General features: G+C 45.0%; 1 protein-coding gene across 2 annotated transcripts; it reads right to left on the bottom strand.

Moving 5' to 3' along the window:
• Positions 1-8,325: 8,325 nt before the first annotated feature.
• Positions 8,326-24,433, bottom strand: Popdc2 (popeye domain containing 2). 2 transcript variants are annotated; one of them, XM_013019401.1, is made up of 4 exons: positions 23,943-24,433; positions 19,784-19,892; positions 14,686-15,088; positions 8,326-8,411 (listed from the first exon to the last, which is right to left on the bottom strand). In XM_013019401.1, exons 1-4 carry the CDS (start codon positions 24,431-24,433, stop codon positions 8,326-8,328), a joined length of 1,089 nt encoding a protein of 362 aa, XP_012874855.1. The 2 variants fall into 2 exon arrangements, with proteins under 2 accessions (XP_012874855.1, XP_012874854.1); XM_013019400.1 differs by lacking the exon at positions 8,326-8,411 and having other exon boundaries at positions 14,588-15,088.
• Positions 24,434-26,899: the final 2,466 nt, after the last annotated feature.

Below are 26,899 nucleotides of genomic sequence, written 5' to 3'. Positions count from 1 at the left end.
TCCTGAGTAGCTAGGGTTAAAGATATGAGCCACCAGAGTCCAGCTTACATATAAATTTCTTATCTTTACTGTTGGACCCCTCAGGAGAACAATAAAGGTGGAATTTTTCTAGCATCCCCCTCAATAAAATCTAGGGTATAAAATACACTCCTTTTCTTAATAAAACCCAAGATTTCCACAGTGGTTTACCAGACATTCCTTTGCATAAAAAATCACATTCTTGGGCTGGGAAGGTGGCTCAGTGGTAGAGTGCTTGCCTTGCATGTCTGAGGCCCTGGGTTCGATTCCTCAGCACCACATAAGCAAAAAAAAAATCATATTCTTCAGGTCAGAAGGCCTCTAAATACTTTGAGAGGTCTTTGTTTTGTTATTTGTCTGTCGGTTGTGGGGGGCTTGAACTCTGGGCCTGGGCTCTTCCACTCAAGGCTAGAGCTCTACCACTTGAGCCACAGTGCCACTTCTGGTTTGCTGGTAGTTAATTGGAGATAAGAGTCTCACGGATTTTCCTGCCCTGGCTGGCTTTGAACCTCCATCCTCAGACCCCAGCCTCCTGAGTAGTAGCTAGTACAGGTGTGAGACAATGGCACCTGGCTCTTTGACAGATCTTTTGAGCTCACAGATTACTCTTTTTCTGGGCACTGACCCTTACCTGAGATGTATATCCCCAAGTGAACATTAAGGCCCTGTCCTCAGCTGCGGCTGGCTTCCAAAGTGGGCACTTGACTTAAGCTGGATCAGACAGATCTCTTGTGCAAATTGTGTGTGTGTGTGTGTGTGTGTGTGTATGTTGGTACTAGGGTTTGAACTCAGGGTCTTATGGTCCTGCTTAGCTTTTTCTCTCAAGGCTGGTGCTTTACCACTTGAGCCATACTGTAAATAAAAGTCAGGAATTTTTTCTTTTGGCCTGGACTGGCTTCAAAACCAAAGATCTTCGAAACCTCAGATCTCAGCCTTCTGAATAGCTGAGATTACAGGTGAGAGCCATAGCACTGGGCACATTTAAACACATTAAACTCTATCAGAGAAAGTTATGGTTGCACATAAAGGGTATTTATTGTATTGAAACACAAGAATTCCTTGACTGCTGAATTCTTTCCCAGCTCCAGCTCTTCCCATATGTTCCTCAGGCTGAAAGTGACATACTGCAGCAGTAAACATATCTCTGGCTCCACCCTGGTCCACTCCAGGCCTGAGGTGACCTTTACAGCCCCTTCTACATCAGAGAGACCTCTTCCCCTGTATGCAGAGTTTGGGAGTGATGAGAACACCACAGCACACAATCCTTTCATGGTTCTAAGAATTTCTCTCTGACTCTCAGTGTTCACTCCTCTTCTCTGAAGCCACAGCTTTTTGTTTTATGTGACAGTGGTCCAAATAGACATCTTCCCCTAACTTTGTCGTTGCTTTTTGATGACAGCCATCCTTCCTCCACAGTCATCCAGGCTAGAAGCCTGAGTCATCTTTGACTCAGAACATCACAGTGCTAAAAATAAACAAGTCATTTCCATCTCTTCCTTAATATCTAATTTATACTCAGACACTGTCTCCTTTTCTTTCAGTGTATGTGACTGATGTTGGCTCTGTCTTGTCTGTTTCTTCTGTAAAAACTATGGTTCTTGGCACAATATCAGCTTTGGTCTCTGCTCCTCTACATACCACCTCCCCATTATATTTATCTGTGTCTAATAATTCCTTGTCAAACCACTTATTTAATCATTCATTCATTCATTCATTTTTGTCAGTCCTGGGGCTTGAACTCAGAGTACCTCGTCCTTTATTCAGGTACCTGGAGCTCATGTTGGAGTCCTGGTGGACAGGGGTCAGGAGGTCCCTCCAGGTGACTCTAGATCTTTTTTTTTTTTTTTTGGTCAGGTGTGGGGCTTGAACTCAGGGCCTGGTCGCAGTCCCTGCACTCTTTTGCTCAAGGCTAGTGCTGTACCACTTTGAGCCGCAGGACCACTTCTGGTTTTTTGTTGTTAATTGGAGATAAGAGTCTCGTGGACTTTCCTGTCAGGGCTGGCTTCAAACCATGATACTCAGATTTCAGCCTTCTGAGTAGTTAAATTACAGGCATGAGACACTGGTGTCCAGCTAGAGCCACTTTACATTTACTCTCTTGCTACATTATTTTCACTGCATTCTTAGGAGAACCTGGACTTCAGGAACTTCTGTGGCTGTATCACTGTGATTTTTTTCCCCCTTAAATTTTCTCTTCCTTTTTCTCCAAAGAAATTTGTAGCCCTGACTGAGTTGATCCATTGAAGGTTCTTTAAGAAAACCTTGTATAGTAGTCGTCTATCCACAGAGTATCAGGGGAGGAAGCTGAGGCAGGAAAGGTCAGGGGACTTGCCCAAAATTAGTCAGGAAAGAAAAGCACAGCCAGCCTGCCTTTTACATTGCATATCCAAATCTGCACTGCATTCCTGGTGGGTGTTAATGACTGATACTTTATGACATGTGAATGTAAGCTTTAGTAATCATTTGAAGATAAACAAGAAACCATGTTTATCTGGAAGGAATACTCTCCTTGTTTACTCTTCTCCTTTACTCTCTTTGGCTGCTGTCCTGAAGCACTGGATTCTAATTGGGCCCACGCCAGCGGACAGATTATTGTTTTGGACAATGACGTTGGACAGTAGAAAGGTGAAAGAAGATCTAGGTCAATGTCCTAGGAAGGAGGGCTCAACAGATAGATGCCTCACTTTGTAGAGCTGGGATGGAACTGACTGGTCTATAGTGCCCTTCTTGCTTGTTATCATCAGCCTTCCTCTCTTTAGAAAGCCCACAGACTTTCCTGTGTTCCCTCAGTCTCCTGGTAGAGACTTAGAAGTCAAACTTCTAGGTTGCATTCTGAGATGATTCCCCTTGACTGTCAGCCTCAGGGTCAAATGCCTACTGCCATGGATCCTATCTGGATTACTGGCAATTGCGTAAGCCTAGGGGACCAGCAGTCATAAAACTGCAATGTTTGTTCAGTCATTCAGCAAACCTACTGTGAGCTAGGTACTGAGATGGTGACAATCTTCTTTACCACAACTATAATGCATGGAGTGCTTATTATGTGTCAGATTTGCTAGGTATAAACATAGATGCAGACACAGATTCATTGAGTCGTTACTATCTCACCACCTCATGATTAGATAGATTTGGCTTTGTAATTGCTGGGGATTTGTTTGTTTTGCATATGTATAAGGAAGCTGAGGTGTAGAGCAGTCAAATTACATGATACAGATACAAAGTCAAGTGGCAGAGCCAATTTAAATTTAGACATTGGACTAAGAAGTATGTGCTCTGTGTGTGTGTGTGTGTGTGTGTGTGTGTGTGTGCACGCGTGCATGCGTGTGCATGCTGGTCTTGGGGCTTGAACTCAGGGCCTGGGTGCTGTTCCTGAGGTTTTGTGCTCAAGGCTAGTGTTCTACCACTTGATCCACAGCTCCACTACCAGAAAGACTCTTATGGACTTTCCTGCCTAGGATGGGCTTTGAATGATGATCCTCAGATCTCAGCCTCCTAAGCATCTAGGCTTACAAGCTTGAGCCACTGGCCCCTGGCTTACAGTTTGTATTCTTAACACCGTTTCTCTATTGCTAGACATCCAAGGCCTATCATATCATCCCACCTTTCATTTTTTGCTAGTCCTGGGGCTTGAACTCAGGGCCTGAGCACTGTCCCTGAGCTTCTTTTGTTCAAGGCTAGCACTCTACCACTTGAGCCACAGCACCACTTCTGGATTTCTCTGTTCATGTGGTACTAAGGAATTGAACCCAGGGCTTCATGCATGCTAGGCAAGCACTCTACAACTAAGCCACATTCCCAGCCCCATCTTTTTATTCATAACTTGGTTTAGTAGACACTGCTAGTGATGGCAAGGCTTCTGGTCACATGGTTTTACACATACAGATTCCAAATCCACAATCTTCAAGAATTCTGTCTTAACTGGTGTGGGCCTCCTCCTTGATCATTCAAATATGTCTGTGTAAACACATACATATCTGCATGCTCTTATTTCTATGAAATATATTTTATATATCTGTGTTGATCTTCTTTATTATGGAGAATTTCAAAGATACAGATTAGAAAGATTGTGTAATGAATTCCCATGGACACACACATCAGCCAGCCTCAGCCACAATGGACTCTCAGGGTTATCTTGTTCTGTCTCCCAGCCAGAGCTGAGGTCACTGTTCTAAGTGAGTAACTACAGCAAAGATTTGAGTAGGTATTAGATTAAGAGAAAAAGAGAGAGTAATGAACTCTGACACCTGAGGGAAAAGAAGAGCCAGGCTCCCTGGCTCCTGGGGTGCCCCAGCACCCTGGGGTGCTCCCTCCCACTCCACCCAAAAAGGTACTTTTCTAGCTGGGCCTGATGACCTGGGTCAGGATCCCAATTACTCACATGTGAACTGAAAACCTCATATTTTTCAGGTGCATTGAAGTGGGTTTACAGGGTGAGGTGAAGTCACATGGGTATACATGTCAGATTTCTAAAAATATCTGTTTAGTGTTGAAGAAATGACAGATGGACAAATAATTTAGAAGCCATCTGGAGCATAGATGATGGATGGGAAGGTTGGGCCTGAGCAACTGGGCAGGGCCTGGAGAAACCACACAAACCAACCTCTTTCATCAGTGACCAGAGTCAGAGTAAGAGTCCTGGCTTCAACGAGGAAGAGGGGCAAAAGGGAAAGTGGAAAGTAGAAATCTCTAAAATCCCAAGTGTGTGGATCATTTAGCATCTGGGTTGATCAGACTTCTAACAATCTAACAATTACCAACTGAATGCTAAGGTGTCTCTAGAAGAAGCCTCAGAGGGATGAGTGCTGGGGAGGGGGTCCCAAGACTCCCAGCTTCCTGCAGGGAGCTATTCGCAGACAGGGGTGAAGGTTGGGAGAGTGTTGGCCAGATGGAACTTTTGTTTTCACTTTGAGAGATGAATAGCAGCTGGTGGGGGGAGGAGGGGGATGGGAAGGGAGTGGGAAGGGGTAAATGGCCCTGGAGCTGCAGTCCCTTGAAGAAAGATTCCATTACCAGACTGGGTGAATCTGATTTGCATACTGAGTGTGTCCTGGGCTTCCCCAACTGAATTGAAGAAAATCACATGACAATTGGCAACCAAGGTGTGCTGTGTGGAAAAGGACAGTTTGGGGAAGGCTCATGTCAGAGAAGTGAACCAAAAGTGAAATGAAGTCCCATGATTTCCAGGTAAATTCTGAGTGGGAGGAGACCACTGGAAGGAAAACTGTTGACAGTCATCAAGAGTTGAAGCAGACCAGGGTATCAAAAATGTAGAGGAGTGTGGTTCAAAGCCGACCCGAACAGAAAAATAAGTCTCTGAGGAGACTCTTATTTCCAATTAATTAGCCAAAAGCTGGAACGGGAGACATGGCTCAAGTGGTAGAGTGCCAGGTATGAGAGGAAAAAGCTGAATGAGTGGTAGAGGCCCAGAGTTCAAGCCCTGTGTGCACACACACACACAGAGCTGTACAGGTCACTTACTAATTGAACAAGAACATAATTGGAATAAGAAGGCGCAGAAGAGCTGGGCTCTGAATGTCGATCAGGGCAAGAGGGAAGAGAGATGGTGAGTAAGACGGCATCTTAGCTGGGCTAGTGGCATTTGAACTAAGTACAAATGAGAAGATACCAGCCAAGTTCTGAGCAAAATGTACCCCCAACCAAAAGCAACTACAATGATTTTGGTACAAAAATGAGCTGGGCATTCCTGGTGAATGGAAGACCAGTACGGCTAGCATGTGATGAGTGAGGAGAGCAGAAGGAAGTATGGTTGGAGGGACAAGCAGATAGGCCTATGGTCAGAAGTGGTTAAAAAGGAGGACTAATTAAGCATTCCATTTGCCTCTCCACGCTTTCTACTCCTTTAATCAACAAAGTCCAAAGCTGGTTGCTAACAAGGTCCTGGTGATTAGATCTAGTCAGTGCACTGTGAACAGAAGTGGATTTGGCCATTTCTGGGAGAGCTGACAAAAGCTAGCACACAGAACCACAAAGCTGTTTCTTCCTTTGGATGATCGAGCTGATTGATGGTCACAGTTGGCTGAACCACTGTATTGCAACATGTAGCCTGTGTTGAGTCACAAAACTTTCAGTGGACTGTAAGTCTATACTTAAAATAATTCTGAGTAATCCATGGTAAGAATTTGAATTTTATTTAAGTGTAACAGGAAATCATTTGAGATTCTGACCTACAGAGTGATGAAATCTTATACAAGTTTAGTTTTTTCTTAATGGTGAAAACACTCAGAATCCTGCATATTAATATGGCTACCTTTCTGTGTGTATAGATTACAAGGAGGAGTGCAGGAGAAAGGGGCATGGAGAGCAACGATAGGTCTATTGCAGGCATTCTTGCTATGATGTAATGCAGATTTGAAATTAGCGGCGAGAGTGGAAAGGGTGAGTTGGACTCAAGATACATTTTGAAGACAGAACTGATAGAGCTGATGAAAAGACTCCAAGGTTCTAAGCATGTGTAACTAAACAAAGAACAAGATGGCAAGCAGAGGGTCAGGCAAGAAAGGGGGAGAAAAGGCTTGGATTTAGAACTATCTTCCACAAGAGAGAAGAGAGACAGGAATTCCTAACCCATATCATACCTGGGATACTCAAACCCAATAATGATATTCCAGGAGTCACAGAGGTAAATATCCTAAACAAAATATTCTCAAACTAAGTCCAGACATCTGTAAAAAAAAATACATCATCCTAAAGTTACTATTCCAAGAATAAGTTAGGTTGTTCCAGAAATGCAAGAGTATGGAGAATGTGAGGCCAAACTAGACTATATAGTGAGACCTTTCTATAAAAACAAAACGAATCTTAAATGCATACAAATGAGGAAATGGTCAAGAAACTAGAATAGACATTTCAAAATAAAAGATACCCATATGGCTAAAAGACAGACCACAAAACAGAAATAGAAAAGATATTTAACCTTATTATTCATCATTATATCCCCTTCTATTACTGGGGGAAAGAAAATTGGAACTTGATAAGAAATGTACTCGTTATCTTGCCCATGTAATTGTAACTCCTCTGTATGGTATTCTCACAATAAAAATAATAATAATAAAAAGAAAATTGGAACTACAATGATATGCTACTAATATGTTTATATGTCTAAAATGAAAGAAAAAAAAGGACAATAACTCCTGGTAGGAAGAAAGGTCATGGGTACTCTCACCCACCACTAATGGGAGTGTAACTTGGCAAAGTCACTTAGGAAATCATGTGGCGGTTTATATGACGACTGGATGTGGATACACCCACACCTGTGCCATCGCGCTCTGAGGTACACACTCAAGCAATGTGCACCTAAGCACACTTACAAAGGTACCCCTCGTAGCATCTTTGGTAATCACCCCAACTGGAGGCTACCCAAATGTCCAACATTAGTAAGGGGATGAATATGTTGTGATTTATTCATCCAATAGAGAACTGTACAATAATAAGAGTGAATTCACTATAAGAGACAGAGAGAGACCTAGCTAGGGTCTAGTGGTGACAGAAATGGAGTGAGCACCCCCTAGGTGAACCCACAGTAGTCTCGAGCAAAATAAATGTGTAAGAACTATTTTAAGTCATTGTTTTAAGTCACATTAGATAATCAGTATATATATCAAAGTATGTGGTGAACACAAGGAAAAATAGAATGTATTCCATTTATAAATCCACTTTTAAATGTCTAAGGAAGGAAATCAAAGTAGCTAAGTCTACAAATTCTTTTTAAACACTGTTATTTAATACTTAGTGCATAAGTAAGAGACCTATAAGTTGGCAAAACTAAGTGCTTAAATTTCAACTTCCATAAGATGAAACATAATTGGGAAATAAGACAATTACCAGCAAACATACTTCTTGGCTAGCTGATACCATGGATCCTTTCAGACAATTCATTAAAACAAAGTAGGGAAAGTTGCTGAGGTTTTACCGAGAGCCTCACAGGTGCCATAACCCATTATGAGCACCTGACCTACAGCGTCTCATGTTTTCCTTACATCTGTGGGTGGGATTTTGAGTTCACTTGACAGACGAGGCTCAGAGATTCTGGAACTCTCCAGGATTCTGCAACCTGGAGTCCAGTCTGATGCTTTTGGATGCCTTCTCCTAAGGAAGTTTCATGAAGGTGAATTTCTCCATGTCGCTCAGGGCTCTTGGTGTTGTGGCAGTATGATATCTGGTGTCCACTCCCACCTTCCCTGGGAGCCTTCCAGTGGGCGAGCAGAGGAGCATGCGCATTAAGTGACTGTTGTGAATGCAGAAGAGTTGTCCTGGCCAGTGACAGCTTAGGCAACAGCCTGGTGATACTTAAAGTTCAGGAGTGTGGATGGGAGCCAAAGGGACCCGTCCCCTGGATGTAACTTGAGAGGAGATCTGGAGAGGGGTTCTAGAAACTGTGGAAAGAAAAAGAGGAAGGATTTCAGCCTTGTCTAACTTAAAAAGGGCCTTTTCAGCTTTTTTGAAATATCTGTTTTTTAAATCTCTACCAATTCCACATTTTCTTTCCAGTTCTTGGCTTTGAACTCAGGGCCTGGGCACTGGCCCTGAGCTTCTTTTACTCAGAGCTAATGTTCTACTCCTTGAGCCACAGCTCTACTTCTGGCATACCGTGATCCTCAGATCTCAGCCTCCTGAGTAGCTAGGATTATAGAAATGAACCACCAGCACCCAGCCCAATTCCTAATTTTAACTATACCCAATGTCTGTAAAGCAGAAGTAGAAGAATGAAGAATGAGCTGAGAGCCACAGAGGTTGCTGGGAGGGAATCAAGTAGCCAGTCTACTACCTGACTGACTTACGTGGCTTCAGGCTGCAGAGGTAGCCTACTAAGTGGGTGACCCCAGTGCCTGTCAGGCCTCTACAAGATCATGGCTTCTGTTCCAATGACTTCTTTCCTGTTCCAGGAGTCGTAACAGTGGTTCTGAGCACAACTGGTACTGTTATTCACATTACTCACTAAAGTACTCCATGGGCCCTTCTCAGTCACATGGTAAGACTGAGATCTGTCTCCTTCTAGACTGAGAACCACCTGAGGTACAGCCCTTGCTTGGCCATGCAGGAGCTAAGAAGCTAGACACGTGCTCTCCAGGTCTCCACCTTTAGGTTTTGCTTTTTTCTGGTATCAGGGAAATGTAGCCATCATTTTCTCTGGAAGGACAAACGGGGAATGCAGAAGCAGAATTGTATCTCAAAGAGAGTGAGGTAGGACAGAGAGACAGTGCGGGCAAGTGCACAAATGTGAACACACAGAATGCTGAGCCTCGTTGTGCACTAACCAGTGCTTTGCAACTGCCTGGATCCACTTCATCTCAATGATTCTTTCAGCATTCCTGGTAAACAGGGGACTATCCAGCCTGTTCCACAGAAAGGCATCTGCTTCTGCAGCCACCACCAGCAGGACCAGAATTCCCTTTTCAGAACCACAGCATCACAGTGCGCATGACGAGGTCAGCAGTTACCTGAAGAGCAACCCCCCTTTCCCTACAGCCTCAGAAGACCTCCAGAAGAATTCTGATTCCTTCCTGAATTCCTCTAATGATGAGTAACTCACTACCCCATGTGCATTAATACTAAGCCGAAGTCTTTTTCCTTATCATTTCAGCCTTGAATTAAATTTCTGCCCACAAGAATTACCCCAAATCAAGTCATGGGCTTCTTTCCTGAGCCACAATTTGCCTTTGGATTTTAATCTATCATTTGATTACATAAATATTAAAAAAAGGGAAATGTTATGTAAAATTTTCGCTTTCCAAATGACTGAAATTTTCATTTACAACAACATGAAGACATAATCAAAATTGGCCACATTTCAAGCCAGGCACCAGTGGTTCACTCCTATAATCCTAGCTACTCAGGAATCTGAGATTTGAGGAAGCCAGCTCTAGCAGATAAACCTGAGAGACGTTTATCTCCAATTAACCAGCAAAAAGCCAAAAATCTTACTGTGGCTTAAATGGCAGAGTGCCAGCTTTGAGCAGAAAAAGTGCAGGAATAGCACCCAGACCCTGAGCTCAAACCTCAGCATCAGCACAAAACAAAACAATTAGCCAGATTTCAAATGGCTTCTAATTTAGTCTGTGATAGTGGATCCATTGTCCAACTCCACCGACCACCTTAACGATATATTTCTCCACAGGTTCTCCTTCACCAAGTATCTCTAATGGGTAAGGGACACAGGGTAGACACAGCAGAGGCTGCCCACAGCATCAAGTGGCAAACCCCCCATTAGGTGAGGGAGGATCTGGCATGAAGATCCTATGCGAATACAGTATTCTCTGGCACGGTTTGGCTTGTACAAGAAACAACACCATTTTTGTTCGCTTTTGTGTACCACCAGACTAATCACTGTGCTGTCTTCAGACTAGAACTCCAGTAGAAGCTTAACCTGGTTCTTCAGTTGTATTTGTGTGGAAATAGCACTGGGTCAGTGTCAAGCCTAACAGAGCAGAGCTCAGCCAGCTTCCTGCCTCTCGGGTAAATGTTGTGCTGGAACTAATAGCAAAGAGCTTGCCATTTTTGATAACTAGAAAACCAGGAGGGAGATGGTGAATTATGCCCTACTTAATAAAGGAAGCTGTAGTAAATTCCTATCAACCACCACGTTGCTTATTTTTATGTTTGTTTATTAAAGTAATAACTCTTAGCCAGGTGCTGGTGACTCATGCCTGTAAATCCTATCTACTCAAAAGAGTAAGATCTGAGGATCATGGTTCAAACAAAGCCAGTCCTAGCAGAAAAGTCTATGCGGCTCTTATCTTGAATTAACCACCAAAAGGCTGGAAGTAGAGCTGTGTAGCTCAAGTGGTAAAGCATCAACCTTAAGCAAAAAAGCTAAGGTACAGCTGCCAGGCCCTGAGTTCAAGCCCTAATACCCACACAAACAAAGCAAAGAAAAACAAAACCTTTAAGGACTTGGACGGTAATAAGTTGAATAAAAGCCAACAAACCACAATTTTAGGAAAAGGTCTCAAGTTCATTTATCCCATGGTCTTAAGACTAAATGAAGATCTTTGAAATTTGGTCAATTTGAGCATGCTTTCTTTTTGAAAGCATGCTTTCTTTCGTGAACCTTGTTCTGAAAGCCTGATCTGTGGTTTAAAAATGAACTGTATGGTAAAATATTCCTCTCTATTACTCAAACCAAAACACTTGCTCTCTTTGTGCAACAAAGTCCAGTATTGTAGACAGTAAGTTATGTTAGCATTTTCTTGTCTGAGTCTCAGAAATGGTAAATTTGGCATATCATAAATGATTAAGGATTTGTTGGTTGAGCTGTGACCTTTCACATAGAATATCTTCACTACCATCACATGGCAAGTAATGGGTTCTTTACAGGTACAGAATAGAGGAAAGTTCTAGTCAAACAGGACCTACTACCCCCAGGAAGAACAGTCTTAAGTGACCAGAAAAATGAAAGTGAAATATAGAAGATTTCTTGCTGAAAAGCACACAGATGTCCTGGAACTTGTGTCTTTCCCTCCTCTGAAAAGTTTGTTCTTTGCCTTCTCACCTCAGCCAAGAAGGCTTCTACGGACAGAAAGCCCAACAATTCAGTGAAAAAAGCAAGAATTCAGTGAAGCTATGGTTAGCAAAATCACAGAATTGCTGAGAAGCTGAGCCAGACACCCAAGTCAGGCCATGAGTTCCAGCTCTTGTCTCTTTCTTGTTTGCCATTCTGCCTGCCTCTGATGTTCAGACAATATTCTTGAAATTGGGAAATTTTACATCTTTATTTGAATGGTTTTCCTGTGTGTGTGTGTGTGTGTGTGTGTGTGTGTGTGTGTACACTGAGGCTTGAACTCATGGCCTCAAGGTCTTACTCTGGTTTTTTGGTCACAGCAGGGGCTCTACCACTTGAGTCATGCCTTTGGTTCTCATTTTTGCTGATTAATTGGAGATAAGGTTCTTTGCATTTGTCTGTACCAGCTAGCTTCAAGTTATAATCCTCAGATTTCAGCCTCCTGAATAGCTGGGATTATAGGTGTGAGCCATTGGCTTGAGTGATTTTCCTTTTAGTTAGAGAAATAGGTACTGATCTTGAAAGCATTAGGATTAAAAATCAATAAGATAGAGGGAGGCATGCTATTTCTCACCTATAATAACTGGGAAGCTGAGGCAGAAGGACTATACATTTAAGTCCAGAAGATGGAAGTATGAGGTGGTTTGGGAGCAAGATAAAGAGAAAGCAGTGCCAGGAAGTAGGCAATAGAACAAAACAACCTTAAGATTAGTCTAGGAACAGTAAGTCGGGAGAAGAAGACAGGACAAATGGTGAGGAGAAGAGGGACACTTAAAAGACGAACAGAAGCACCAGGGACTGAGCAGCAGTTAGAAAGGGAGAGAAAGAAGAAAATGAAAGAACCCAGAAGAGAGGGAAACAAGAACAACACAAGGAAAGGACTCTGTGAGTTGATAAGGGAGTTTGAGGTAGGAAGTCATGCTGGACATAACAAGGGATCCATAGGACATAGTGCTGAGCATGGACAGAGGTAGCCAAGTAGGAAGATGAACAGCAGCACTGTGGGGAGAGGAGGGGAGGACTGGGCAAATGGGGGAAGCTAGCCAAGTCCCTGTGAGTCTCAGAACCTTGGAACCATTCCAGGATCAAGTCAACTATGAGTGCCCAGGAGATGAGAACCCCCACATCTACAAACCCCAATATCTGCCATTAGTATCATTCATTTCTCTGGCTTCTCTCATCATGCATGAAACTTGTTTTGTTTTTGTTTTTGTCATTCGTGGGGCTTGAACTCTGGTTCTGGGCACTGTCCCTCAGCTCTTCAGTTCAAGGCTAGCGCTCTAATCCTAACCCGAACCCGAACCCAAACCCTAACTCTGCCACTTGAGCCACAGCACCACTTCCAGTTTTCTGGTGGTTAATTGGAGATAAGAGTCTCACGGACTTTCCTGCCCGGGCTGGCTTTGAACTGCGATTCTCAGATCTCAGCCTCCTGAGTAGCTAGGATTACATGCATGAGCCATCAGCGCCTGACTACTTGTTTTGTTTGTTCATTTTGTTGTTGTGGTGGTGGTTTTTTTTTTGCCAGTTCTAGGGCTTAAACTCAGGGCCTGGGCACTGTCTCTGAGCTTCTTTTGCTCATGGCTTAGCACTCTACTACTTAAGCCACAGCACCAATTCTGTTTTTTTCTCTTTATGTGGTACTGAGCAATCAAACCCAGGGCTTTGTCCATGTTAGGCAAGCACTCTACCAACTAAGCCACATTCCCAGCCCACAACTTGTTTTTGGAAATCCGTAGACATTCAGTTGTTTACTTTGTTACCTCTGGGGGTCTTCCTCACCAGGCAAGCTCCATGAGAGATCTGTGGGTGCTTCCAAAGAATGGTGGGGGTCTCTCTACACCCTCTTCACATGCTTTCAGAATTGAGGGTGGGGGAATTTTCCTCAAGAAAAGCCAGGCCTCCACCATGGTTGGGGTAGAGTCCCAGAGGAATATGTCATAACATGGTGACCGCAGCCGGGGAACATGAAAGCAACTTCCCAGAACTACTGAGTGTGGCCTTTCTTGTACACAGTTCCAGGAGGGAAACTCTGCCTCCTCCACTCTGGTAGGCCCTCCCAGATTCAAGCCCAGCCCACCTCCCCTACAGAGAGTTTGCTGGGAAAGCCAGGCTGTCTTATCCCCTGGTTAACAGTAACGTCACCCAGAGCAGCATCCAGCCCTCTGCCCGAGTGACCCAGAGGAAAGCAGGACGGGACACTCTCCTTTCAGAACCAGTAGCCTGTGATCACGAGTTGCTTCAAATGTGCCACTTACAGAAATTTCCAGCTTATTCAGGCTAGCTGGCTGCTTTCCAGAACGTCAGGAACACAATGGGAGTAGAATCATGCCAGCATTTATTTATTTATCTATTTATTGGCACTGGGGCTTGAGCACTGTCCCTTAGCTTTTTTGCTCAAACTGGCACTCTATCACTTGAGCCATACCCCCACTTCTGGCTTTTTGGTGGTTAATTGGAGAGTCTCATAGACTTTCCTGGCTGGACTGGCTTTGAACTAGGATCCTCAGATCTCAGCCTCCTGATTACCTAGGATTACAGGTATGAGCCACTAAAACACATCCCACGGGATTGGCTGTGTGGCTCAAGCAATAGAGCAGCTGCCTAACAAGTATGAGGCCCTGAGTTCAAATCCCAGTACCACCAAACCATTATCATCATTATCCATAATACAAATAAAATCTGTTTAGCCTCAGAGGTCTTAGCAATTAGCACAACCTTGGGGGATGGGAGAGGGCGGGGAAGGGGAAGAAGCAAGCTGCCAGACCACTGGACATGCCCACCTTCCCCAGTGCAATTCACTGCATGGTAAATGGGTTTAGAAAAAATCACTTCATGCCCTGCATGCTCCCAGAGTGAGAGGCAAGGTGGGGTTAGCTGAGCTCTGAGGGGTTAGCTGAGCTCTGAGAGACCTCAGAGAGGAGCGGATCCCGCGCCCCTCGAAGCCGAGTGAAAGCCAGCCTCTGGCGGACAGACAGACAGGCGGCAGCGGCCTTGTGCGTACTTACATGGGATCCTGAGCCGGTGCCCGTGCCCGTGTTAGTTCTGCCCTCACCTCATGTATTCCCCATCACTCCTATAATCCATAAAGGACTCCGACTCTGACACCTCCTCAAAATCCTCCAGCACCAGACTGGTGGAGTCCTCACCCAGGGGGCTGCTGTCCGGCCTGGATGGCCTGGCCCGGGGCGCATGTGCAGGAAGGGTGGTGGTGGGCACCAGAGGGGGTGATGGCTGGACAGCGGTGGACGCGGCCTGCGCGGGGGACCAGCCTGGCTCAGAACCTTCCTCCTCCTCCTTCTCCGACTCTGGTCCTCCATCCGAGGAGGAGGAGGGACCCAGGACGTGGTAGAGGCTGGGGAGACGGATGTCGAAGCGCAGCCCAAACTTGGCAAAGAGCTTGTCATTGAGGGTGTAGAGCTTCTCCGAGATGTCATAGCCCAGCAGGGCCGAGAAGAGGCGGGAGATGTATCGCTCTCTGCTCAGAAGAAGGTGGAGGCTTTTGCGGGGCCAGGAAATGTAGCTACATTCAGTCTCGGCAGTCAGAGTGACCTGGGAGGGTGGGGAGGACAGGAGGAAAAGTTTAGATGACAATGGTATGCGTGTGCTCACCCAGAATGGGAGGCCTCGTGGCTACTTGGCAGGTGAATACCAGCCATCACTTGCCTAGAGGAGGTCCAGCCTCGGCTCCTACCTGTGAGCACTGAGAGGGGGACATCCTGTGTCAGGAGCCTGGGCTCAGCCACTCACTGACTGGCCTATCACCTTCTGGAGACGCCTTTTCTATGTTCTGTTTCCTTAGCTGTGATTTCATGGTGGTTACGAGAGAGACAGATTTCCTAGTGTTCTGAAGTTCTGAGGATAAGTCAGGATGCTTGCCCATGGCTTCATTTTCTCAGGACAAAGAACACGATACTCTGTTTTCTCTGTTTTCCACTCATGTATGCACCTAGGAATTTCTGAGCACTCACTGCATAGCCATGATGGAAAGCTGACTCGCCCTTTATGAGACAGACAAGCAATGTCATTACCCAGCATGCAGTAGATACTTAATAAATCCTTGTTCATGATAAAGCTGGGGACGAAATGAAGACATGCTTAGGAGTTCAGGAATGAGTAATCTGATCAGCCTGAGTACTGTGGGCTGGCAGGGTTTATGTTGTACACTTGCGGATGGAGACAGTGGAGATGATGATGGTAATGATCATAACAATTAACCTTTATTATAAAGTAACTCTGAGCCAGGCATTGTACTAAGTGCTTTCAAAGGATTATCAAATTAAAGCCAAGTCTGACTTTCCAAATGGTCTTTATTAGATTGTGTGTGTGTGTGTGTGTGTGCATGTGCTTGCACAAGTGTGCATGCTTGCATGTATTAGTTCTGGGGCTTGAATTCAGGGCCTAGGTGTTACTATCCCTTAGTTTTTTCACTCAGGGCTAGCACACTATCACTTGAGCCATTTCTGGCATTTTGCTGGTTAATTGGAGATAAGAGTCTCTCTGATTTATCTGCCCAGGTTGGCTCCAAACCATGATTCTTAGATCTCAGCTTCCTGAGTAGCTAGGATTATAAGCATGAGCCACTGGTGCTCAGCTTTTATTAGATTTTTTAAATTCCTTCAATCACTGCTCTGGTTAAGGTCCTGTGGCTGATGATCCTCTAAGTTGCTGTTTCCATAAGTCTGCTTACATGCTGATTTGCACTGATTGATCTAGGTCCCTCCTCTTTAATATACTGTCTTCATTGGTACACAATATGCCAAACTCACAAGACAGCCTCCTGATTTCTCCTTATCAGGTTCCTTCACTGCTTTACCTTTTTCTCCAAACTTCTTAATACTACAGTGTCCATTACTGAATCCCTTCCACACTCATTTACTAGGTGATCTTATTTCATACACTGGTTTTAAATATTATTTGTCTACAACCAACTCTCAAAATTATGAGTCACGACTGACTTCATTTCTGCATTCTAGACTAGAATAGCCACCTGTTCGGGCAGCATTTTCCATTAGCTGTCCACAGAAGATGGACATTTCAGGAAGAGCCTTCTATTTCCCCAGACCAGCTCTAACTGCAGCATTCTTTAGCTCAGTCAACCAGCCACAGAATATTCCCTGATTGTCTCTTCCTCTCACATCCTACATCCAGTTCAATAGGAAACCCCTTTGCCTCTGTTCAGAAACTATATGCTTTGACCCTTGCATAGTCTGGGTCCTCTGTCACCCCTTCAGCTTCTTTACCTGCTTATCTCTTTCCTACTTGATTTTCTGTACTTCAAGCACAATAGTCATACCTCAAGACGTTTATTCTTGCTCCTTCTATCTACTGCTTATGTTCTTCTCCAAATACCTAGAATCCATACTTTGCTCAAATGGCATGTATATGATAAGGACTTCTATGGTAACCTTATTTAAAATTACTACTACCTCTCCCTTGAATTACTCCATGCTGCGGTTCTTGTTGAAATAGCAGTTATTACCCTCTAACAACGTACATAATTTACTTGTTTATTATGTCTGTGGATTTTTTTTGTCTCTGTGACTATCCTGTAAATTACTGAAGGGCAGGGACCTTCAACTCTGCTGTTCACTGATATATTTCAAACACCTTTAACAGTGCCTGCAAATGCACAGTCAAAATTCCTGGAAAATGAATGAGTCAAGTGAAGACTATAATCTTGTATGTTGCGAAACAATATTTTGACATTTTGTCAAGTCCTGTACAAATTTCTTTCCCAAAGAAACCTTCTCCTGGATTGGTTCCCACATGCATATGGGTATATAAAGTGTTGGCAAGTATCAAGTGTTTTCCTTCATACTCATCTCAGGTTGGTAGAAGGGACTAAATGTGATGCTCTGTGAAAATGGGACCTAAGTCCAGGAAAATGGGGGTATAGATTTAGAGGAGTGATGATTTCTGAGAGAGTCAAAGTGTCAGCAGTTAGCGGATCTAATGTAACTGGCTTGCTGAGGGCTGTGATGGAATGCTGATTACCTGTGTTAAAGACTATGTGGGGTTTGACTTAGGCAGTCACTGTTAATTTCTCTCTTGCTGTCAACAAAAACTATGTCACTGCAAAAGGCAAGCTCAGGACGAACTATAACTTGGGACAGCATTTGACCCCAGGGGGACCTATCTGCAAAGAGGAAATGGGACTTTACACTGCCAATAGCAACTGTGGGATCCTATTGCTTCCAAATGAGGTACATACTAAAAATATAAGAGAGAAATACGATCATATTCACATTCCAGGCTGAGAAGCCATCTGGGGTTACAGCTTTTCCTTTAGACCATAATTCAGGGGAGGGCTTTGGGAACCCCACCTGCTCTTTTCTGTCAGTGTCACAGTCCTGGTCCAGCTGGCTCAGGGCCGTTCAGCCCTCCTGGACACTCTTAGGGAGTTCCCAGAGGACTCTGCTGGGCCAGTCAGAGAGGGTGGAGATGTGTGGGGTGGAATGGCATATGAATGGAGGGGTCTGTGGCTGGCAACGCTGGCCATGGGATCAACAACACCTCTCAGGCTCCATCACCACAGAACCAACTGTCAGGGTGGGGACGGAAGCAGATCCAGCCAAGTGGCACTGCCTGGAATGTGTCTTTTCCGGGCTTGGCTTATATGTTGGCTCAGGGACTCCTTGATTGAAGTGGTAGGAGACACATGGAACCCAGTGCCAACATACTATCAGGACAGGGAGTCTGAAAGAATGGATGAGCGTGTGTGTGTGTGTGTGTGTGTGTGTGTGTGTGTGTGTGTGTGTGTATGTGTGTGTATAAACTCCACTCTTCTGGTGGTCCTCTCACTTTGTAACAAGAGTGCAAACAGCAGATCCAGGCTACTGCTTAGCTTTGCAACTTTTTAGATAAACTTTATGATGTTTTGGAGCCTTGGTGTCCTCATCTGTAATTATGCTAACAACAACAACAACAATAATAATAATACCTACCCCAGATTTGTGTGAATCAATGAGGCAGAATATTATGCAGTGCCTGCCTCATGCTAGCTATCCAGCAGTCTAGAACTACAAAGGAAGCAATCAAGTCTGCAGCCTGACAGAAAACACGAGGGATCAGAAGCCAGACTCCCTGGTTGGCAGGTAGATGTGAGCGTTCTATAGCGTCCTCTGGGATATCAACAGACCACTAGCAAGACAGCCTAATAAATCTTTCTTGAATATCTCAAGTGTTTCTGGGATTGTCTTTAGGATCCTGGGGTTGGAGAAAAGGAGAAAACCAAATCTTTAAAGAATTCACCATGTGGAAGACAGAAAGAAACCCAGACCATCAGAAGATAAAGCAACATGGCAGAGTCTGCTTAAGCCAAAGGAGAAGGAAACTGCATGTGTAGAAGCTGGTGAATCTGGATCTGGGCAGATTTCACAGAGGAAGGGATGTGCCAAGATATCTACAAGTGGAAATGCATTTCAGATAGAAAAGACCAAGTAGTGGCCAAGGCATAAAGTTGTACACCAATGTGGTAAGAGTGGAGAAGTATTAGTGGCTGGTTGGCTAGTAAGTGCAAAGGTATAAGGAAGGGAGGGCTGGAGATTAATGGGAATCTGCCTTGCCCTCATAAGCCAGTGTTGCCCCTAAGGCTCACTGACCTCCCTCCCTCCAGGCCCATTCTCAGAGCATGATCTAGGAAATCCCCACTGTGAAGTGGTTCTAAAAACAAAAGCAAAAACCCCTCATCCCTGGCTCTACTTGGAAGTGTACATCCCTGGCCCTACCTAAAAGTCCCTGGGTGGGACTTGGGGCTGCCAGATCCTACAACTCAACAGCTTCTTTGGCCCCAAACTCTCTGCCTTCTTTGCCCTTGTATCTCTGACTCTGTTTGTTGGTACTTGGCACCCCTCTTCAGCAATGTTTAAATTCTTATCTGATCTGTTGAGGTCTCTGTCTCCTCTCTTCCCTTTTGTCTACTTGATCTTCCCTAACAGAGGTGTGACCAGAAATCTCTTTAAGTTACTCTCTAAGGGCTGTGGGTTTTTATTTTGAGGGCATCTGAGTATTCTGAAAGAGATTTAGGCACAGGAGTTACATGCCCACCACTCAAAGACTAGTACTTCCCTGTTGTGCCTGCTCTCCAGCAGTCCAGTCATTCTTCCCTAGAGAAGTGGCCCTGGCCTCACCCAACCATCACGTTGGCAAGTGGTAATGGACGGATGTGAAAGGGGACAGATGTGGCAGCTGCTGCTGGGTTGCAGAGGGACAGGCGAGGCAAGGATGCACGGGGCTCCTTCTTACCTGGAAGGTCCCCTCCTCCGAGGGATGCAGCGATTCCCACTCAGGAGAGTCCATGAACTGGTATGGAAAGATGTAGTGCAGAAACTGCCCATCTTGACTCACCCGAACCCTGTCAAAAGGAGAGAAAAGATGGCGTGGGAAAGGGAAATGGCTGCCTAAATCTCCTTCATTGAAGGCATGTGTTGCAGGTTATTGCAAATCATGCAGCAGTAACATCTCATCTAAAGCATGAGAGAATCCAAAGCAGGCGCCGTCTGTTTAGCTGGGGATATTGTTGAAAAAGGGGAGACTTCTGAGCCTTGTTTCCCTCCTCTCTTTACCCATAGTTCTCAGTTCTTAGCTGCAGGATGGAAAGCTGGGGCGGGAGAATTTCAAAAAAAGCTTCCAGGCCTGGGCCTTATCCCAGAGCAATTGGACTCTCAAGGTAGAATCTGGCCTTTGTCTTTGAGGGTTTCCTAGGTTAGAGGAAGTCACAGGCACACACATAACTGGCAGCAAGTCAGAGTGATACATGTTGTTGTAGAACAGGAGCCAGAGAGGGGGAAAGATTGGTCTTTGACTACAACAAAGTTCTTTGTTTTTTGTTGTTGTTGGATGTGGGGCCTGGGTGCTGTTCCTCAGCTCTTCAGCTCAAGGCTAGCACTCTACCACTTGAGTCACAGCACCACTCCCGGCTTTTTCTGCTTATGTGGTGCTAAGGAATTGAACCCAGGGCCTCATGCATGCAAGCCAAGCACTCTACCACTGAGCCACCTTCCCAGCCTTTACAACAAAGTTCTTGATGACCGCTTAGCTGAGATTCAAAGGATGACTAGGCCGTTGGAAAGCAGAAAAGGATGGGGATAGACAAGATCTGGGAACTCTGTTCTCCAGTATCTGATTTTTATTTTCTCATCTTCTACAGTACTAGAGCTTTAACTGGATACATGGCTGAACAGCTAAAGGATGTGTCCCTTGCTGCTAGTTAGAGCCCAGGGGTTAAATTTGGACTCATGGGATATCAACACTCCCAAGCTGAGTTTGTAATCAATGTCTAGATATAGTGTATACATATAAATCACCAAGAGACTACCAGCATAACTACCTTTTATCTGATCACTACCTAAAGAAGAAAGCCAGAAGAGAATGTAGGTCTCCAATTAGGCTAAGAATGGAGTCATCCCAAAGCGTCTGATGGCAGAAACATACTTGGACCTACAAGACTGGGTGATAAACCAAGACTGTCCTGAAAACACTTCCCTGAGAAACAAAAGAAGAAGGAAAATGTGAAATAAATATTGACTTCATCTGGACCTCTTTCCCTCAGACCTCATCTCAAACACTTCATCCCACAGAAAGTCTTATCTGAACTCCTCAGAAAAAGAGACCCCTTGGTGACCCATTGGTTATGCTTTGCATTTCTTTATAGAAAAATGATAGCGCTAGGCCAGGCACGGGTGGCTCACACCTGTAATCCTAGCTACTCAGGAGGCTGAGATCTGAGGATCATTGTTAGAAGCCAGCCCAGGGAAGAAAGTCTGTGAGACTTAGCTCCAATGAAATCACAGAAAAAGCTGGAAGTGGCATTGTGGCTCGAGTGGTAGAGCGCTAGCCTTGAGCAAAAGGAGCGCAGGGACAAAGCCCAGGCTCAGAGTTTAAGCCTCAGGACCAGCAAAGAAGAAAAGAAAGAAAACTATAGCATAGCATTACGTTAATTTTTGGCTTCTTTGACTGGACCTTCCTTGAGTACAAGGGCATATTTTTTCCCAGCCCCTACTCCATCTTTTATTTATCTGTCTCTTCTTCTTTCTTGGTCTCGATGGCAGGTTACGTCTTCATGTGAATACTTTAGAAAGAAGTTAGCTACCTGCTCAAGGGCTGTACAGGTGGGAGTTGGGGCCGTGCATTTTCTAAGAGAGAAACTGCAAGGACCAGCCCAGCTTAAGCAGGTGACAGGCTGTGAGGAAGTCCCTTTGTTTTCTGAGTCTTGAAAGGGATGCACTGCCTTTTAAAAACAAAACAAAAAAAAGACTCCTGAAGTTTGAGCAAAGAGCTCCAGACCACGGGCTGCGTGCACCACTGGAGTCTGCACAAGAAGGTCCTCTTCCTGGTATTCGGTACCACATTCTACCCAGCTCAGGCCGCTGTGATTCTCCCTTCAAGTAAGAGCCCAGGAATAGGTTAGAAGCCTTGTTCCCCCTTTCTGACTTAGGAAACTTAGGACTGCATGAAAGACTGTCATGATCTCAAAGATAACAAGCCAAGAACATTGTCCCAGTATACTTTCTAATTTCTAACTTATGCTTTTTTTTTTTTTGGTGGTTCTGGGGTTTGAACCTGGGGTCTTTTATGCTATGTGAGCATTCTACCGCTGAACTACACCCCTAGCCTCTCACTTAAGCTTTTGCTGCTAAGTGTACTGGAAAGAACTATACAGACAAGCCTTTCTTCTCCTTCATGGGATCGTGGGCTTATATAAGCTCAGAGGAAATACATCACATATAAGCCACCTGAACTGCATGATAATTACAATCTGCTTCCAGAAATGAGGATATGCAGTGGAGGGGGACTTTTCCTGGTCTCCAGTCCCTCCTTTAAACAGAGGATACAATTAGCAAATAACATGATAGATCTCATTATGAGCAAGTTCCCTAATTGCTTTCAAGTATGGAACTACAGCTAGCAAATGTTTTGGATATAGTTGCCATGTATAGTTGTTTTCAGATAATGTAGAGTTTACAGATATTTTCACTTGTTTTGTCCTTTTAATTCCTTCCTAAATGATATGAAATATCTCTCCCTTCATAACTCACTCAACTATTCTGAGTTCAAAAAATAAAAAAAGCATGTGTTTATATGTAACACTTTGAAGCCTATAAAATAATACACCTGGGCGCCTCATTACTCATTATGTTGCCATACCATTGTCATCAGTAAGTTCATTCCCTGATGGCACGGTTAGCAGTCTTAGTTAGTTTCTGTCTTTTAGTCCTTTCTTGGAATCAGAACCTCTTGGTCACCATCTTAATTTTTCGGCCACATTTGCAGTCTTGAGCAGGCTGGCAGAAATCAGCAGGAATGGGTGCTTACCCTCAAGAGCCACCAAGATAATATTTCAGAAAATCTGTAAGTACAGTACTTAGGCTCACGGCCCTTCCTCATTAGACACCAGTAGTTGCCATCCACCTGCTGACCAGGTGGACATGCACTGATCGAGAACGGAGACCACTGCTCCCATCGTCTTACTGCCAGTGTGTTTTTGAGGAGGTAAGTGTATCTGCCAAATCCTCATTGCAGCAAATGTGGACATCACTGCTCTCTGGCTAGGGCCCCCAGCTTTAAATGCTTGACTTCTTGGTCTACAAGGATCTTTTTTTTTTTATGCTGGTCATGGGGCCTGAACTCTGGGCCTGGGTGCTGTCCCTCAGCTCTTCAGCTCGAGGCTTGCGCTGTACCACGTGAACCACACGGCCCCTTCCAGCTTTTTTACTGCTTATGTGGTGCTAAGGAATCAAACCCCGGGCCTCATGCATGCAAGGCAAAGCACTCTACTACTGAGCCACCTTCCCAGCCCCATCTACAAGAATCTTGATAGAACAATTTGGATGGAAATTGGGCAGGGGATATATCCCTCCATGCCTGGCTGTACATAGATGGGTGTACTTTAGATTCAGTACAGGACAAACACAAGTAAGGGCTGAAGTTGATGCCCCAGGAGGAAGAGAAGTTACTGGGGACCTCCTCTATTTCTGGTCTTATTCCTTGCACATAGTTGTACATGCTTAGTAAATGTTAATACAGATAGAAAGAAAATTTAATCTTATTGAAATGTCCAGTTTTCTGAAGCTTACATATATATAGCGCTCTCTCTCTCTCTTGTCATTTTATTTCTGGGTTCAAGACACATTCACCCCATACCTCCCAGCCACAAGTGCTCACACAGTCATACTTACCAACCAAGAAGATACCTCATGATCTGGTCTCCTCTTGGAAAATACAAAGAAAGAGGAAGCAAACTCACTCCTAGAAAAATCAACTTGAGTTTGTTGGACTTGCCACATCCCTCCCTCAATGAAAGGAGATATGAAATGGAAAGGGATGCTGGGAAATGAGAAGTGTAGGTGTAGGCTGAAGCTGAAAATAAAAAATCCTGGGCAGTGACAATGGCAGAGGAACTTACCGGCCGGAGAGCAGCAGTGACAGGCGGTTGATGGGTGTCTCACCTTCCACAGCGTAGTTCTGCTCTGTGGCCAGAGTCAAGACCTGCTCCTGGCAGCAGTGAATGATCTCCTTGTAGGAGCACAGGGGAACCTGCAGGGGCAGGCAGAGTGTCTTATAGAGAAGGTCGAACTCCTCAGGGAGGGTGTTCATGCGCAGGCGGTACACCTGGTGTGCCAGCTGGAGCAGGCAAACCACAGTCAACAGACAACTCCAGAAGACCACATCCAGCCCGCAGGCATCAAACCAGCCCCACAGTACATAGCACAGGTAGCCTGTGCCCAGGAAGCCAAAAAGGTAGAAGCATCCATACACCCCACTGCCAGCCATGAAGCCGAAGAGCAGGATGCAGTTGGCTAGGTGGTAGACAGCGCTTTCCACAACCTGCTTCCAGCCAACACACGTTGGCCCCTGAAAGAGGAGCTGGCCCACTGTGCTGCTGTTGGCGCTCATTGTTGGGGTGTCTCAAAGCCTTGCACACATAGGAAACTGTGCAAATGAATTGAGCTGTCCTTCCAAGATGTCTTCTCACCTTTGGCTTCTCACCACCAAATCTGCCTTTGCCAGGAGGGATGTTTCCGGTGGCTTTGGGAATGGACGTCAGACATAGTTCGTGGAGAAATAGGAAAGTGTTTTTCTTCCTCAGCAAGGCTGTGGCTGTTTCTGCCTAGTGGACTCCAGGTTTTTTAGGATGGACTTCATAGTTGGTTCCTAGCAGAGAATATAAATTGTCCCCAGACAAAGGTAGACTGACAACTTCAGCTGTGGAGGGGAAAGCGGCCACATCCTGCTCTCTGTTCCCAGGCGGAATGACAGCGCCCAGCATGGGAGGCACACTTGTGTGCCATTTGGAATGCATTCTCTCTTGGCACCGGAAGAAAGGGTGACCCCGGAGGGATACCATGTTTGGAATTGGAATCCAAGAGGTACTGGCAGTGAGAGAAAACAGGCCAGGCACACAGGCAGACTGGCAGAGCACTTAACATACCTCCCAGAGGACAAGATAAGACCTCAGGTCAACAAAGGTGGCAGAGAGATTTCATCTTCACACTGCAGGCTGGACAAGGTGCAGAGAGAGAACTCTCTAGAGGGTGGGGCAGAGGGCTCCCCAGAGAGAGCAGGGCATGTCAAAAGAGCAAAGCACAGGACTCGTAGCAGATACAGGGTCAGCAGTGAAAACTGGATGATCTCTTGGAAGATTTCATTAAGACATTGCGAACAATCATTATGTTTATTTTATGTGCATTCAACAGAAATAGCTCGGTAAATGCAGCCTTTTGAATTCTAAGCAAACACTCCCTGTGTTTGGATCTAGTAATAGTTAAGAAATGGTAATTCATATCATCACTATCACCCACCCCAATATTTCCAAATTATAAATACTATCTCATAAACACCCTTTAAGTGACAGATCTATATTAGGAATTTTATATACTTATTATTCAGTCTTCAGAATACCCTTCCTTCTAAAGCTGAGTGAAACTGAGGCACAGAGTGAGGATGTTTCCACAAGGAGAAAGTGGCAAAGGCTGGATTTGAACCTGAGACAACCAGACTTAAGACTCTGGGCTAAGTGGTTTGTATGGTAAGTAGAAATACATGATTCCTAACCTCACATTCCTTTGAAGTCAGATGACTTCCAAGGAACTTCTGGAGGAAGTTCTGGGGATATACTTTGGACTGCCAGGAAATAAATCTGGACTCTGCAAACGTTAAGGTAAGAAATGTGACTTCTTGATTCTCCCTCCTGGCTGCTGGGTTTATTGCCCCTAAAGTTTATTGCCCCTAAGTTTTATTGCCCCTAAAGTACAGGTGGTGAACTCAATCACCTTCCAGAACCATCCAAATGCTCAATCCACAGGCCTTTACTTTCCTATTAAAATGCAGCCAGTTTAAAAACAAACAGGTATTGTCAAGTGTGCTGAGTGAATCTTCAGTGCAACACATATTTACTGAATGCTTGCTATGAGACAAGTATTAGGGGAAAGAAGCCTCAAAGCAAACAATGACAAGCTGTGCTGGTGACCCACTCCTGTCATCCTAGGTCCTCAGGAGGCTGAGATCTGAGGATCAAGGTTCAAAGCCAGCCTGGGAAAGAAAGCCTGAAGAAAAGTTTAAGAGAATTGTATTAACCAGTTAAAGTAGGAAGTGGGGTTGCTGCTCAAGTGATAAAGTGCTGACCCTGTGCTGCTCAAGTGATAAAGTGCTGACCTTGAGCAAGAAAAAGTCAAGAGACTGCTGGGAAGGTGGCTCAGTGGTAGAGTGCTTGCCTTGCATTCATGAAGCCCTGGGTTCGACTCCTCAGCACCGCATAAGCAGAAAAAGCTGGAAGTGGCACCGTGGCTCAAGGGGTAGAGCGCTTGCCTTGAGCTGAAGAGCTGAGGGACAGCGCCCAGGCCCAGAGTTCAGGCCCCACGACTGGACCCCCCCCCCAAAAAAAAAGTCAAGTGAGATCTTGAGATCTTGAGCTCAGAGTTCAAGTCACAATAACCACACAAGTGCGTACGCACACATATATACACACATACACACACACACACTTCAGTAGTAAAGGAAAAGGGAAGGACCGATTGGAGAAGAAATACCCCAAGCCTCCCTCATGACAATGGATGGACCATGATGTCATCAGAGCAGTGGAGTGTGGAGATTCCCATGTGCTGATTTTGTTCCCTGTCTGCCTCCCAACCAACCTGCATGTTTGAATAAGCAGCAGCTGCTCATCCATCCACCTTAGTCATGCCCCAGCTCTCAGAGTTGGCATCCCTGCCAGCTGTGAGCAGGAAAGGCAGGTGCAGAGAAGTAACCGAGGCTCTGCCCAAGATTGAATTTCAAAGCAGGTCATCTTTCTCAGCAAGCCTGCCCAATGAGTTGGCCTTGACCTTTAAAGAGACAGGCAGACCCCTTCTACTGCTTGCTTAC

The sequence above is a fragment of the Dipodomys ordii genome, unplaced genomic scaffold, assembly GCF_000151885.1.
Source record: "Dipodomys ordii isolate 6190 unplaced genomic scaffold, Dord_2.0 Scaffold45, whole genome shotgun sequence".
In the NCBI taxonomy this organism is placed as follows: Eukaryota; Metazoa; Chordata; class Mammalia; order Rodentia; family Heteromyidae; genus Dipodomys; species Dipodomys ordii.
The sequence above is the reverse complement of the archived record's forward strand: the minus strand, read 5'-3'. Positions and strand labels throughout refer to the sequence as shown.

Coding starts and splice junctions, on each gene's coding strand:
- Popdc2 (XM_013019400.1), bottom strand. CDS start 24,433: ATGAGCGCCAACAGCAGCACAGTGGGCCAGCTCCTCTTTCAGGGGCCA. Junction 19,893..23,942: donor TCACTGCTGCTCTCCGGCCG/GTAAGTTCCTCT, acceptor TCCTTTTGACAG/GGTTCGGGTGAGTCAAGATG. Junction 15,089..19,783: donor CGGAGGAGGGGACCTTCCAG/GTAAGAAGGAGC, acceptor CCACCCTCCCAG/GTCACTCTGACTGCCGAGAC.